The 16,336-nt window shown below is 39.2% G+C and overlaps 1 protein-coding gene across 5 annotated transcripts in view; it reads left to right on the forward strand.

Moving 5' to 3' along the window:
- The window catches only part of dmd (dystrophin), a 2,012,228-nt gene that overhangs the window by 753,604 nt on the left and 1,242,288 nt on the right, over positions 1-16,336 (forward strand). For 4 of the 5 annotated variants that reach the window (XM_043700735.1, XM_043700733.1, XM_043700734.1 and 1 more), the window contains exon 9: positions 891-1,001. The exons of the other annotated variant lie outside the window; for it this stretch is intronic. In XM_043700735.1, the coding sequence (XP_043556670.1) occupies positions 891-1,001 (111 nt within the window). The remainder of the gene's footprint in view (positions 1-890; positions 1,002-16,336) is intronic. 5 annotated transcript variants of the gene reach the window in all.

A 16,336-nucleotide genomic window follows, 5' to 3' on the forward strand; every position in this document is an offset into this window, starting at 1 on the left:
GGGCATTGGATAGGCATATGGAGGATAGTGGGCTAGTGTAGGTTAGGTGGACTTGGATCGGTGCAACATCGAGGGCCGAAGGGCCTGTACTGCGCTGTATTCTTCTATGTTCTATTGTTGTAATATCTGCAAGTTTGGTAGCCAGGTTATTCATAAACAGCAGTGAGAGAAATGATCAAACAAACTTTTTTTGTCCCCTCGTAGTCAATAATTATTAACCAGATCTTGTAACTGACCAGCTTTGTTTTCAATTTATTAGCTTGAATGTTTAAAAAAAAATCTGTCAATAAATGATCAACAATGAACTTTATTGAACAGCATGTATAATTAACGTGAAGTCTACCTTTCTAGAAACTTTGATATTAGCCATTACTTTATGCCAGTGATTTCACTTAGTAAGGTGATTAACTTTAAAGAGTATTTTTGATAGTTTATATTCCCTGTTAAAACAAACAGTTCTGGAAATGACAATAATTACCTGCCTGATTCAGCAGTGTTCCAGAAACCTATCACTCACTATGTGGGTGATAACCCTTTCAAAAAGGGTTCTGAGTAGACTGCTGTGAAGAAATGAGGCATTCTGCCTCCACCAGTGAAAAGTTGACACTTTTGTATTAAATGGAAGTCGATATTAAATTTACTAATGTGAATTTCACCTGATTTTGATGATGGTGATAGAGGGATTTTCAGCACCATTTTTCATTCATTATTGGAATTCTGTATTTTTTTTTCCAATAACGATAATCATTGCTTGTGAGCAGTATTATGGTGGAGAATTCTTGTGTTGCTAAGATTTCTTTCACTCAGTTTATATTTGTTTTTCATATTTTTCTACTTGTTCATACCCTTTCCACAATGTTTGTGTGCTTCTCCCCATTTCCCCTTTTTAGATCACAGTCCATGTGCGCACTCCTTCACCTTCTAAACGCTACAAAAGCTATGCCTACACACAAGCCGCTTACGTTATGTCTCCTGACCAAAAGATGGACCTCCATCCAAAGGTCTGTCATCACTGCATGGTTTTCTCAACTTGCTTGTTCTTCTCTTCTGATTTCATTCTGCATGTAACAGTGGTAGAAATGCTAACCGTGAAATGAATGGTTAATGATGTATGCTTTGAGGACTGTTCTGAGCTTTTGTATGGCTATTCTGGACCACAGCTTTATTAATGACTTTAATTCCATTAGTCTGGTCAAATTGCAAGCAGCAGGGGGTATAATCAGTTCACACTGTATGCATTGCACTTCCATGTTGATGGATTTCTGTTATTATGGCACAAGCCTGGTGCTGAAATAACTAACTGCAATATTCTGTATTGTTTGCAAAATTGGATGAGAAATACTATCCATATCTGTTTTACTTTAATCTCAAGTATGATAATGGAGAGTACATTTTTGTCTTTGAGACTACTTGAAGCACTTAAAGTCACTTCAGAGAAATATTTCACATGGTTGTATTGTTGAACAAGCATGTGAACCATTGACTTTTAACATCTTTTGTACTATATGTTCTAGAATCTTAATTTAGATTTTAGAGTGCAAGCTATGGGAAAGCAAAATATTCATTAAAACTCTAAAGAGGGATTGGACGATATTCTATGACAAATCCTTGCGGATTTGGTTTGAATTCGTTCATTGATCAGGAAATGATCATCTTATTAGTTGATTGCAGACATGATATAGGTTTAGGTGATCTGAAACTAGCAATTTGAAGGTTGACATTTTGTGAAAGAAAATAGATGGTTATAAAGCATTAATTACACTAAATTATCTATGTTAATATTTTAATATTGTCATCAAAATGGAAATTCTCAGTGACTTACAATTACAAAAGAAGATGTAATCCTCATATTTTGATCTTAACATGTTCCAACAAGAAGTTTGTTCTAGTATCATGAAAGGAAACTAAAATGGGTTCTGCAATTGTTTCAGAGAGTTCAATTTTGGAAATCTTACAGTAAAATCAATATACTTTTATTCGATTCACCATTTTCAAAATGAACTTTTGAATTATGACAAAGAAGACAATAAATACCTGAGCTTCATCTTTAAGCATGCCTGAGTAAATTCCTACTTTTGATTTTAATTTTCATTTCCATTTTACATGCATCAATGACAACATAGTCAAGCAACATCCTGACAAAACCGAGTTGCTGAGTCACTCTTGCAGCCAATGTCTTGGACTCCTTGATTACCACCCCTTGGTATTATTTGTCCCACTAGTGGGCAAATTCTCAAGAGGTGTTGGTGCATGGAATACAATCAGGAAGGTGTTTTCCTCTAACTTCTTAACGTCGACACTCCCACTAATGTTGCTGTGAAACGGGCGAATTGACCCACAATCAATGAAGTGTACAGGGGACCAAGCCAGAAGCAACATGAGACATATCTAAAGATGAGGGGTCAACCTACAGCACAGGGCTACACAAAAATCGGAAGAATCGTCTGATGGACAGAAGTGATCCAGCAACTCTCAGATCAGATCAAAGCTGTTGCAAGGGATGGTGGAAAGTAAAACAACTAATTGGAGAAGGATGCTCCATAATTTTGCTCATCCTGAATAATTGTGAAGTATGCAAAAGACAAGGCTAAAGCATATGTAACTATTGTCAATGAGAAGTACTGTCTAGATGGTCCATCTTGTGCTCCTGCAGAGGTCCCTATCGTGAAAGGTGTCATTTTTCAGCCAATTTGATTCAGCAAAATGAAGTCAGTGGGAGGTTGAGGTGGGGTTTGCGGGAGGCAAGGGCTTGTGGCTACTGCTGGAATCACCCCTAACACAATGGAAGGTAGTTGTGGCTGTTGGAGGTTAATCATCTTAGTCCTGGAGCATTTCTGCAGGAGTTTCCCAGGTAATGTCCTAAGCCAAACCATCTTCAGCTGATGCTTCAATCACTGCAACACCATCACAAAGTCAGTAATGGGGTCAGTATTCCCTCTAAAATGGCACCAGCTGGTCAGTATTCCTCTAAATTGGCAGCAGCTGGGAACTTCCACATGTACCAATCATTTTGCCAGTGCATTGGCTTCCACTTCCAGAAGCCGCTGTCATACTCAAACCTCGGGTCTGCACATCAGAAGACATGGTCAGAAGGAACAATGGTGGAGGGATGTTCAGTGATGATTGTACAATGTTTAATAACCACGGATGCAAGATCCAAACAATATTGGGATGTAATAATTGGCAAGCAATATTTACACCAAGAATATGCCAATTAATCACTATTACCAACATGAGAGAATTTAAACAAATCCTTTTGACTTTCAATGGTGAACCACTTCCATCAGCATTCTGGGATACTGTGAACCAATTATACAAACACGATGGCTACAAGAGCAGGCCAAATTCTGGGAATTCTGTGGCAGATAACTCAACTTCTGAATTCTCAAACCTGTCCACCATCAACAAAGCACGATTCAGGTGTCTGACGGAATGCTCCCTACTTGTTTGGTTGAGTGCAGCTCCAACAACATTTGAGAAGCTTGACGCCATCCAAGGGAGAACAGTCTGCTTTATTATCATCTCAACCACTGCCATGAACATTCATTTCTTCCATCACTGACACACAGCGACCTTCAATACCAGCTTTCAAAACTGTGGCTTCTACCTCCCAAAATGGAAAGGGCAGCACACAAGTGGAAAGACTGGTACCCTTACGTTTCCTGCAAACTACACACAATTCTGATTCAAAACTGTATCACTGTTCCCTCACTGTTCAAACCCTAGTGCTCCCTTCCTAACAATTCTGTGAATGTATCTTCACAACACTGACCACAGCAGTTGTCCGCCACTCTCTCAAAAACAATTAGGAACGTACGATAAATGTGGATCCAGTCACTGGTGCCTGCATCCCTTGAAAGTCATTTTTTAAAAAGGCCTATCAATTTAGATTTTGACAAAGCAAAGACAACTAACTAAATCTTCTCAAAACTCACTACAGCTAAATAAAATTTGATTTTTGCTGAATGTACTTTGGGAAGCTTGGCTTCACATTCCACTATTCTATCCCCTTGACTGCCACACATTCTTAACCTTGCTTGTATTCTCATCATAAACCTGGCTTGGTTTTGTGGCAAAGTGCTCAGCCAACATGTTAGTGGGGTACTTACCACTTAAGGTGTGTTATTTCTTCTATCAGAATGTTCATCATGCATTCTCAATGCAGTTTGAGATATGTAATTCTTATGGGATATTCCTACATGTCATGCTTGGGTCTTTTAATAGTCCTGACCAAATGTTTTGATTTTTGCATCACTTCTTTGCTCTTCAAAAAGGAAATGAATACTTGTCCTGATACTGGTGACTTTAATTAATGATGTATCTTCCTTGTTGGTTGCATCTAAAATTGCTTTAACGTTACGTTTTATTCGGGATGACAAAAACTTACAAATGATCTTTCCTTTGGATTATTTTAACCATTACAACTCCATTACCAGGTTTGATGGAGAAATGAGGAATTAAATATGCAGAAAGCGTTTCTGAAGGTGATCTCGCTATGAATGATTTGAAGAATACCTACACTAAAGTTTTTTAAATGGCAGTAACTCATGTTTGTTTTTTGAACTATAGTGCTTAGTATTGCAACTATAAGTCTCAGCAGTTTGGAGATCTAGTAGAAACTTGGTGATGTGCAAGGAAATAGTGAAATGAATAATTTTTTTTTTAATTGTGAAATGAATAATGTTTTTGTTAATCAGGATAAATGGAGAATAGTCAAGTGAACTTTAATCTTAAAAACATTTTTTAAAAATTGCACTAATGTTATTGTAACAAAAGGACTATTAAGTCGTAATTTGCCAGTACAAAACCTGAGTATTGCAGAAAAAAGACACATATTTTGTCTGCACTGCTTTTCTTCTGCACTTATCAGGACGCTTGCAGAATTATCAGTGTAAATACTATTTGAGAAGAAAGTATTGATTGATTGCCAGGTGGATTCAGCAGTTAGCCAAAGACTGGCCATTAATGGCCAAGCTTTCTTTAAATTTAAACCAGACAGGATGACTTGAATTGGTCAAGGCATTGCCCTGAGGAATGAATTTGAATGTCTGCTGCCTATTTTGTTAGGTTGAAACAGATGCAGTGTAACTACTTGTTATTTTTAATGTGTGATGCACAAGGCCCTGTCCATTCAGATATATTGCTTCCAGAATATGTAAGAACATGAGAAATGGGAGAAGGAAAGGTCATTTGATGCACTGAATCTGTTCTACCAGTAAAGATGATCAAGTTTATCTTGACTTCACTTTCTTGCACTCCTTCCCATAGTCCTCTACTCACTAATCGTGTAATCCCACAGTGTGGAAACACAACACTTCAAATATCTGTCTAACTCTGTTTTAAATATATTAACTGACACCCAGTACAGATCTCAAGAATCGAGAATTTCAAAAGGTTAACAATCCATAGAACGAAGAATCATTTTCATCTGAATTGGAGGATTTCTTACTTTAAAACTCTGTTTCATTGTTCTGGATTTACCCAAGAGGGGAAACATCCACTCAGCATGTACCCTTAACAAACCACCTGAAAATATTATTCAATTAGATTGCCCCACATTCTTCAAAAGACCAATGAGTATGGGCTCAACCTTTCCTCATGAACCAATTCTTTCATTCCAGGAATCAATCTTGCGACACTTTTCTGAATTGCTCCCAGTGCTAGTATGTCACTGTTTAAGCAAGATATCAAAATTGTAAATATTATTATTGGTGCTTTCTCACCAAGACCTTGTACAAAGGCAATTTACCTTGCTTACTACTCACCGTACCTGCATACTAACCTTTTCTGTTTTATGTTAGAGGATATTCAGATCTCTGTGTGCTTTAATATTACAAGACAGCTACTTTAATAATAATCTGCTTCTCAAGACTTCTGATCAGAGCAGATAACCTCACCTTTCCTCTCATTAAACTCCATCTGTCAAATCTTTGTCCACTCACCAAACCTATCCACTAACCTAAACCATCTAATGCACCACTTAGACTGTTTGGAGTGAATTTTGCTGCCAACTTCATGATGATGACCCAATCCCAGATGTACACCGAGTCGAGCTGGTTCGGTATTTTGCCAGCAGTGTCCTATTCATTGGTTGTTTTCAGGACAAGCGTTTGAAAACCGTGGAAGTGTTCACATCCCATTAGGATAATTAGAGGGCTGGCAGCTTTGGGCCACAGCAGCACCATGTTGCAGCATGTCCAGCTAAATAAATGTGTAATAATAAACTCAGGACGCTAAGGGTTTAAGGGAAACGACCACTGGTAGGAGTTGTTAGGACCATGAATGTTCCCTTTCCTGTGCTTGATTTGAATGAAGGGATAGAGTGGTACAGACTGGACGGGCGAAACACCCTCTCCTGTACTGTGTGATTTATGACCCTCTGTTTAGAACTGAACCACTGGGGCTGAATCCTCACCTTGGACTGTCACATGCGAAGGTGAACTCAATGAAGCTGGCTGCCTGGCCATGTGCTGGGGGCAGGGAGATGGGGAGGGCACCTCTGACTCCAGCAAAATGCCTGTGGCACCACTTAATTGTTCCAATCAGCCCCATATTCTGATGAATTGATTGTCTGTCTTCATGGAGTTAGCAGCCACATTGAACCTTTGCCTGCCACCATTTATGTTGTGCCAGGAGATGTACTGCATTACCAGCCTCCACTCCTCTTCCTGCTTCAAGGGCCTATACAATTCAGCTCTTTGTATCAGCAATTTGCTTTCCTCCCCAGTAGTATCATCATTATGTTTGACTACATTCCATTCTGTCCCTTCATCCAAATCATTAATATAGATTTTAAATGGTTTTGGCCCTAACATTGCTGTCTATGATGCTTCCCAGTTACTTTGCCAAGCAGAAAATGCCCAATTTATCCCAATTCTCCATTTCCTGTAACTCAATCAATTTCCTATCCATGCTAATATATAAATCCTGACACCATGAGCGGTTATCCTGTGCAGGAACCTTTTATGTGACTCCATGTGGAATGCTTGTTGAAACTGATCTGGTACCTTTTTATCCACCCAGCTTTGTTACACCCTCAAAGAATTTTAATAAACAGGATTTCCTTTCCTTAATGCAAATTGTCTTTGGTTGATCATATTTTTTACTTTCAAAATGTCTAGTTATGGATTCCAATACTTTGCCAATGATAAATGTTTAGACTTTCGTTCACTTTTGTTATGGGATGTGAGCACCATTGATAACGTTTGTTGTCTCCTTCCAATTGCTGTTAAGAAAGCGCAATGAAAGGTGCAAAATCTTTATTCCACTGGTACTAAGTATCTATTTCAGACTTCACCATGTTGAAGAAAATCAATCATTTAACCTCATTCGCTGTTTTTAAGTCCCCTCAAACATGCAATCCTTTCTGAAAAGAAAACAGAATATTGTATTCGTAATCCCATATCAAAGTGAATCTTTTAATGTTGTTTTGGAATTGTTAATAAACTATGAATCTTCAGACCACCACCCCGTGTTAATTTTAGGTTATGGAAGTGGTTAAGTAGTAATGATGCTGTAATGATATCACTTAGTATATCTATTTGCATATCAATTGAAACTGCAAGCATGGATTTTCTTTTTACTTCCACAGAACAGGTATATGCTTTTCTTTGCCAAATTTTAAAGGGGAATGGATTTCTTGAATTTCTACATATCTTCCCTTCTTTTCATAAGCATTTGTGTCTCTACTGTAAAGTCATAGAACACTTACTGCATGGCAAGACCATTCGGGGAGTGAAAATGGGGTTTTTGTGTCCTGTGCACTGTGTTTCAATGGACAGCTGAGGTTTAGGTTTCCATGATGTGCTATATGCACCGCCCCCTTTCCATTACCAATGAGAATATAATCAGTCAGGAAAAAGCATGGATAGTTTGGCCCTGGTCTAGTTTGTCCCTGCCGCTTTTGAAGGTCTTGGTATTTTCTGAACAACATGTTCATCCAGCCCACTATCTCTGCTGTTGTCCTTTTTTAAGGGGTGGAGAATGAATGCAGGCCATTTGCTTATTAACAAATTAGGAATTTGTTAACGTTCCATCCATTAATTAGTGTAATTGTTTTTCTCTCGAGTTGTGATAGCTTTAAGCTCCTCCCTCCTTCCTGTCATAATTCGAATATAATGTGTCTTGTTTGATATCTACAGGAAGTGTGTGATATGTACTATGACTTAGTATGTTGAGTGTTATTTACAATGGTATATTATGAAACAAATAAGAACTCAGCTGCAATAAAAAAAAGTAAAATTGTAGTAAATTTCAATATATGATGGTGCAGAGATTCCTGTAGCAATATATCACTTAATTTGAAAACAAAATCTCATCTTCCTGATTGTATGCATGCAATGGAAGATGCTGGAAATGTGAGAGGAACTTCATGAACATCCGGTCCAATAGTCTATGGCCCCAAACAATGGAGGTTAATGATGGGGAAATAAACAGAATTGCAGAGAGCTGGAACCAAAGTGCATCAGAGTTAAATTAGATAAAGAGAGAGAGATAATTTGGATTTTAAAAAGTAGAGACATTTTGGAAATTTAAGAAAAGAGTTGTAATTTAGATTATCTGTAGGATCAATTTACTTACTATGAGATTTTACACCCAGAATTGTTCTATTTTGAGGCTTTCAAGACTGAATTTTACATAATAGCCATATATATTATTACTACGTCCTTGTGCTAGGAAATAAATCAGCATGACATATCTTTCATGAGATTCATTTATATTTATGGCACAGAGCAACAATTGCGCAAAACTCATCAGGAAGTAGATGGTAACTTACATTTCAGCAAGACTAATTGCAGTCCACCATAAATAGTCCAGCAGTTTCGCAGTTTGTGGTGATTCATAACTCATGTGGTATCTTGTCTTCATCGTAGGTTGCTGTTTGTTTCTATAGTGATTGGAGGTTTCTTGGAAGTTGTCTTTATATTTACAGCAACCTCTATGATTCAGCATACACATTCCTGTAGAAATGCTTGTACAATCAGTTCGTGCCAATAAGATTCCAGTTGTTAGTAATGGATACTGACTAACATGCCAAATCAGAGCAGATGAAATTGCTACAGGTTAAGGACTGCATTTTATAAATGCAAAATATCAACTCGCTGAGACACCTGTATGAATCACTTTACTGAAGATTTTAACAAGTCTGAAACAAGTGGCGGTAAACACTGCCTAATTGTTGCTCTATTTTCCTTTCTTGCAGATTATCTTTAGGTTGAGTTCTGGGTGCTTTATGATAATGTGACAGTTTTTGGAAGCTATTGGAGACTATGTTCATGTCGAGTTTATTTGCTATTTTATCCTGAAGAAACCATTTAATTAGTCTTTAACCAATCTGGCTCTAGGCTAGCTAACAAAAAGAAAATTAGTGAGTGAAAAGAATGAAGCATTAGAGTGATTCTAAGAAATAGGAAGTAGAGCTAATGAACCACTTACTTGTGTAATTGAACATTATAGATATTATTTATTTCAATCAACTGTCTGCAGTTAACCACTATGGAAAGGAAGCACTTATTCAATCTGCATTCAACATCTTTAGAAGTAATTTATTGAAGAATTTTCTTCTGATTCAAGTTTAGAGTGAAATTGTTTGTTTGGGTATTCTCTATATAATACATGGGAGCCCAAAAGTAGACACTCTTTTGACACACTAATATAACAAGATCTGCAGTTGATTTGAGCTAAAAATGTGGTGCTGTATGTCATTTCAGAATGAGTCATGTTTGACTCCAAACATCATTTAGGCAAAAGTGAGGACTGCAGATGCTGGAGATTAGAGTCAAGATTAGAGTGGTGCTGGAAAAGCACAGCGGGTCAGGCAGCATCTGAGGAGCAGGAGAATCGACATTTCAGGAAAAAGCCCTTCATCAGGAATGATGCTGAAAGCCTCAGGGGTGGAGAGATAAATGGGTGGGGGGTGGGGCTGTGGAGAAGGTAGTTGAGAGTGAAATAGGTGGATGGAGGAAGGGGTAAAGGTGATAGGTCAGAGAGGAGAGTGGAGCTGATAGGTGGGAAGGAAGATTGACAGGTGGGACAGGTCATGAGGATGGTGACAGGTCTTGCAGCCTCATTCCTGTTGAAGGGCTCCTGCCCAAAATGTCAATTTTCCTGCTCCTCAGATGCTGCCTGACTTGCTGTGCTTTTCCAGCACCACTCTAATCTTGACTCAAAGCATTATTTACCCTGGTCTCCCCAACTATGCTGCCAGACCTTTTGAGTTTCTCCAGTCCTTTCTGTTTTTGCTTTGGATAAAGGTTGGCTTGATTCTCTGAAATGAGGACCAATGGAGGAATTAGATCTTTGCATTACAGAAGTGGAATTTAGAAAACTAGACATTCCACACACACTGCTTAGATGTTTGTTATGATAATATACTGGTTTCTTGACACAAATGACCACTTTAGCACTCGAGATTATGTACTGGCTACAGGCGTAAATGTGCTGTCAACAATACTGTTGAAGACAGAAAAGAACTGGCTAGCTAACAGGAAACAGTAGGCATATTTTTTTTCCTCAGTTGGCAGGATGTAACAACTGGACTTCCATGGTAAATGGTGCTAGGACTTCAACTGTTTACAATTTATAAAATGCCTTCAATAAAGGAATGCCAAATTTGCTGACTATTGAAAAAGGCAGGTAGAAAAGTAGTCATGATTCGGATATGCCGGTGTTGGACTGGGGTGTACAAAGTTAAAAATCACACAACACCAGGTTATAGTCCAACAGGTTTAATTGGAAGCACACTAGCTTTCGGAGCGACGCTCCTTCATCAGGTGATTGTGGAGGGCTCGATCGAGCCTGATGAAGGAGCGTCGCTCCGAAAGCTAGTGTGCTTCCAATTAAACCTGTTGGACTATAACCTGGTGTTGTGTGATTTTTAACTTGGTAGAAAAGTAAGTTGTAAATAGAACCAAAGGAGTTGACAAAAGGATGTTAATTGATTAATTGAGTGGGCAAAGACCTGGCAAATGGCACATAATGTGGGGAAATGTGAAATTGTCCATTTTAACAGGAAGAATAGAAACATAAACAAGCATATTACCAAATGAGTAGGACGGTGAGAATTCTAACATACAGATGATTTGGGTTTCTCAGTGCCTGTATCACAAAGGTATAGCAAGTAATAAGGAAAGCTAATAGAATGAAATCAAAGTACTACAGTTGCTAGGAATCTGATTCAAATACAGAGAAGGTTAGAGAAACTTGGCAGGAGTGGCGGCAACTGTGGAGAGAAAGAGTTAATATTTTATGCCTCGTATCAGGTATCTGTTCTAATTAAAAAGTCATTTCCTAATCCAGGATCTCAGGAAATAACAAGAAAGAAAGTATTTATTTCAAAAGAACAGTTGTCTCCCTTGATGAAAATTAGATTCAATGTTTATCAGATTTTTTACTGGAATCTACCTGAGTTGGCAGAGAGAACTTCCTTTTTCAAGTGAAAAATAGGGAATTGAAGATCCTCCAGTTAAGATGATGGACTGAGAGCAAGAGTCTTTATAAATGGCAACATCTTCCACGAAGGATATCCAAAGATATAAGAACTTTTAGTACAGAATCAAGATGCAGAGACAACAGTCATCAAACAACAAACCCACCATTTTTCCAAGTTTGAGTAAAGTGTATTCTGAGAAAAGTGTGAAATATCCAGATTGCTTGCACTTGCAATAGCAGATGTTTGAGGGAAGGTGGGTTAGTGATACATGTACATCATAAAATTATTTAGCTATGTGGAAAAAAGCTTAGGGGAGATGTTAAGTGAAGTAATGGTTCCACAGAGGTTGATATTTATGTTACATTGGCTATACACAACTGTTAATGTCAGTCTGCGGTGGAGATGATAAATACTATGCTAGTGTTCAGAGAGAGTAGATGTATCAACCAACTCTTTAGTTCCGAATAATTATGTTTTATCAAATGTAATTGCACTTATTGCTGTGATACAGGAAGAGTTTTCTTGTTTAAGAAGAGTACCTCTTCAGTGGATACTCTATGATGGTGTATCCTGTACCATGAATCTGTAGATATGCCCAGGACACAGTGAGGTTAAAGGTGAATGGGTGACAGTGAACTATCTTAAGCCAACCTTACTCAATACCATGTACTGGTCAAGATGACAGATACCACAAGGGGCCAGCTGTGGACATATGGGAAAATGCAAAATTTGTCTCTGTGATTTAGGAATATCATTATTGACTTTAGAGGTTTAACGCAGGCTGAAGTCAACAGCTCATGGGCTGAGTGACAGTCTTGGGGGAAAGGTGCGGTATATGAAGTCAATTGCTATTTCTAGTAGTTAGACTTCATCAACAGTGATGTCACATTGAATGGATTGCTTGAAGGAAAACAGTTCTATCAATGTCCAGCTCAATATTGCCTCTGAACATGGTATAAGTAGTTAACAAGTGATAATCCGGTGTCCAGTCCTTGTATATCTAAACCTTTCAGAACCTATTCATGACATTTGCAGATCTGGTTTATTGTCATAAGGAAGAAAAACTTGACTTGGCCTCGTGTGAATGTTACTGGGGTGACAGGATTACCCTTTGAGGAGATCTTGAATTGGTAAAGCTTATAATCCTTTGAGTGTAGAAGAATAAGAGTGATTTAATTGAAACAGGTGAAAAAGATCAGTGGCTTGACAGAGTAGCTGCTCGAAAATGTTTCTCCTGTCTGGAAAGTGGGGTCAGTATCTTAGAGTAAGGGGTCAGCTATTTAGGAGGAAAAAACTGTTAACTTGGAACACTAAGAGAATTCTGAGGATTTACAGAGAACTGAGCATTTAAAAAAAAAATGAATGATTTCTGGGTACGAAGGGAATTAGGGGATATGAGAATTGTGCTCGAAGGTAGATTTGAGGTTGAAGGCAAGGCTTTGTTGAATGATAGAGCTGGCAAAGAGGGCCCACTGTTGCTTCTGCTTATGTTTTTGTCAATCTTAGCTGCTCTGCGAATTTGCCAAATAAATTACTCAATTATATCAAATCAATAGAATGTGAAACAAATAGCAATCCTGATGGATCACTTAGCTGTGAAACATACTGTATAACAGCATTGTGAGAGCACCTTCATTATACTGATTACACCTGTTCCACTTTGAGGGCACCACAGATGATGGCCACCTCCTACAAATGTGTTTTCTTTATTACAAGGACATCAGTCGGGGTAGCAAGGATGCCAGTATGCTGAGCAAAGTGGTTAGCTTTGAATGCTGGTTTGAAAATGAATATTTCATCCAAATTCTCCTCTTGGTAATAATTTTCTCTTTTTCCTGTTGGTTAACTTTTAATTGTTTAAAGCCACATGTGCCCCTGTTGTTCAACTAAGAGGAAAGCCTGCTGTCTATCTCTGTTCTATGAGTTATAGCAGAAGACAAAACAATAGGCAAAAGTGAACTGTTATTTTAATCAGTCATGGCTGGTCGAAACGTTTTGTTTGAGTTATGTCATTTCTTAATGACATAATTTCTGATTAGAGAGGTTTTGTCTTGGAAATTGTGAGCACAGCCCATCACAGTGTTCCACATTGTCTTAAAGGTCCACGGTGTTGCATCACCAGTCTCCTCCCATTGTAAGTACCCGAATAACATTTTTAAACAAGATTGGGAATCGGCAGTTAGCTAATGACAGGGATGAGGATAAAGTAATTTAAGAACTGCTTGTGTTCTGGAAGAGAACCTCAATGTTTCATGTAATTAAAATTTCAGGTTGACTTATCATCCATTCTGTAAGTTTCCCAAAAGAAAGCAGACAGGCAACTGGCTGACAGACTTGTGCTTCCACCGCTATGAACAGGCTGAGAGGAGGTGCACCAGATAATTTGACTATGGCTTCACTTACCTCTCTACAGGACTGTGCCTGACCTCCTTTCCCCTCTGTTTTTTTTGTATGTATGTTACATAGAAATACTAAACTTAAAGTACCTACAGCTTAAAATCTTAGACCACAGAATTTGGCTCCATTGTGCTGCTTGAGCTGGTGCTCCGACTGGGTGCTGCAGCCCTGCCATCCTCTTCTATACAGATGGCACAGCTCTCCACTAACACGGTGTGGGCACTGGAGGCTACACAACTCTTCAGGTCAGGACATCGAATAGTTACTTCAGTCGATGTTTGCACAATTTCCATACTTGGATTGGGCAGGTTCACTGAATGTGTTCGCTTGTCACTCAGCAGTAAATAGGAATTCAGATGCAAAAGAGATCGCTCCACTCAGGTAATTTAAAGAGTCACTCGATCAAATTGCAGGTAAAATGTTTTTGACTATTATTTGCTATTCCAGAGTTTGTGAAAGGGTGTGGATTGTTTTGGGAGGCATTGCTGTCAATTCCTGGATTTTATAGGGAGTGTTGCTGCATTTGCACAGAGTGAAGCCGATGGTTTGGTGACCTGGAACGCATATTGGAGCTGTCACTGTAATACCTCTGGGATTGCAACATGATGGGGCAATACAGCAGAAGTTATTGAGGGAGGAGGCGAAAGAAGTGGAGACTTTCTGGAGGCACTTTGCTCCAGCTGGGCTATCTCTGAGCATGTACAACTCTGCATCCCCTAGAATAGTATCTCTTCCTCGTTATTTCTGCTTTACATGCCTTGTTCCCATTCATCTGCCATGTTCCATCATTTCTTTCCTCCTGGACATCCTGGAATAAAAACCATTGTCAAACATCTCAATATAACATCTTTGTCCAAAAACACATCTAAATTTTACAAACAAAAAATAATTTATTTACCTTCGGTGCCTACCTTTTAAGTGCCCCTCTCTGTCCTAGTGGTCTTTGCTAGATGCCATACAGATAGTTTGAAGGCCAGTGACTTAGATTGCAGGGAGACTACAGATCGTCTGGCAAGTCAACCTCACAAAGATGTGAGTGGTGCTGGAAAAGCACAACAGGTCAGGCAGCATCTGAGGAGCAGGAAAATTAACCTTTTGGGCAAAAGCCCTTCCTTCATCAGGAATATTCTCGGATGCTGCCTGACCTGCTGTGCTTTTCCAGCACACTCTAATCTAGACTCTGGTTTCCAGCATCTGCAGTCCTTCTTTTTACCTCACAAAGATGTGAGCCTTGTGAGCCCAGTGTTTGGACTGTATGCCTTGCAGTGAAGGCAGTAATTCGGGCTGGTTGGAGATGCAATTTCAAGTTCACTTCAATTTGGCAGTGGCATCATGGAGCACATCATTGCTGTACTCTTGTTTTCAGTGTTCATGCTTCGAGCACTGCCACTTCTGAGTGAGCTTGAGATTGCATCTCCAACCAGCCAACTACCTCTTGCTAGGCCATAGTTGGGTAATTGGGCTATATGTTGGAAGACTGCTGTCAGATTCAGCAGGCCGGTTTGAACATGGTATCCGCAGCCATGGGAGTAGCAATCTGACCTTGCCGAGCAGCAAGCTGTGCTTCTGCGGCTTTACGCTGAGATTCCAGTACAGCTTGCAAACTTTGGCTCATGTGATGCAGCAAAGGTTTGAGACATTGCCCACTGATTGCTGCACTGCATTTGGATTTAGAACTGTTTTTGTGGAGTTGCCCACCACTTCCTTGCAGGATAGGATGGAATTCCAAGTTGAAAGTTGATGCTGCAATCCCACATGTGCGTATACCTACCAATAAACCAAGCGTTGTTACATTTTACTGACCTGAATTTTTCAGTAGGTAACCCCACTGAAGTTCTCACCTTCATGTAGAACATGTGCAATCACATCCTCTGGTGAGTTGACACTGCTGCTTTTATTCCAGGCCTTGCCTACAACCTGTTTGTATCCAATGTCACAACAGATCCTGCTTCTGAGCTGCCTTCATAAAGTTCAACCTAAGTTCCATGGCTTCTTGCGTTTCTGCAAGAAGGTTTCACAGTATCTGCCAAATTAGACTCAGAAATCCAGAACAAACCTGACCAACAGAACAGGTGAGTGGAGATGTGCTAACTAGTGAACTGAGTCTAAAACACTAAGACAAAGAACATAGAACATTACAGCGCAGTACAGGCCCTTTGGCCCTCGATGTTGCGCCGACCTGTCATAACAATCTGAAGCCCATTTAACCTACACTATTCCATGTACGTCCATATGCTCGTCCAATGACGACTTAAATGTACTTAAAGTTGGCGAATCTACTACCGTTGCAGGCAAAGCATTCTACTCTCTTACTACTCTCTGAGTAAAGAAACTACCTCTGACATCTGTCCTATATCTATCACCCCTTAATTTAAAGCTGTGCCCCCTCATGCTTGCCGTCACCATTCTAGGAAAAAGGCTCTCCCTGTCCACCCAATCTAACCCTCTGATTATCTTATATGTCTCTATTAAGTCACCTCTCAACCTTCTCTCTAACGAAAACAACCT

The sequence above is a fragment of the Chiloscyllium plagiosum genome, chromosome 12 (genome assembly GCF_004010195.1).
Source record: "Chiloscyllium plagiosum isolate BGI_BamShark_2017 chromosome 12, ASM401019v2, whole genome shotgun sequence".
Lineage (NCBI taxonomy): Eukaryota > Metazoa > Chordata > Chondrichthyes > Orectolobiformes > Hemiscylliidae > Chiloscyllium > Chiloscyllium plagiosum.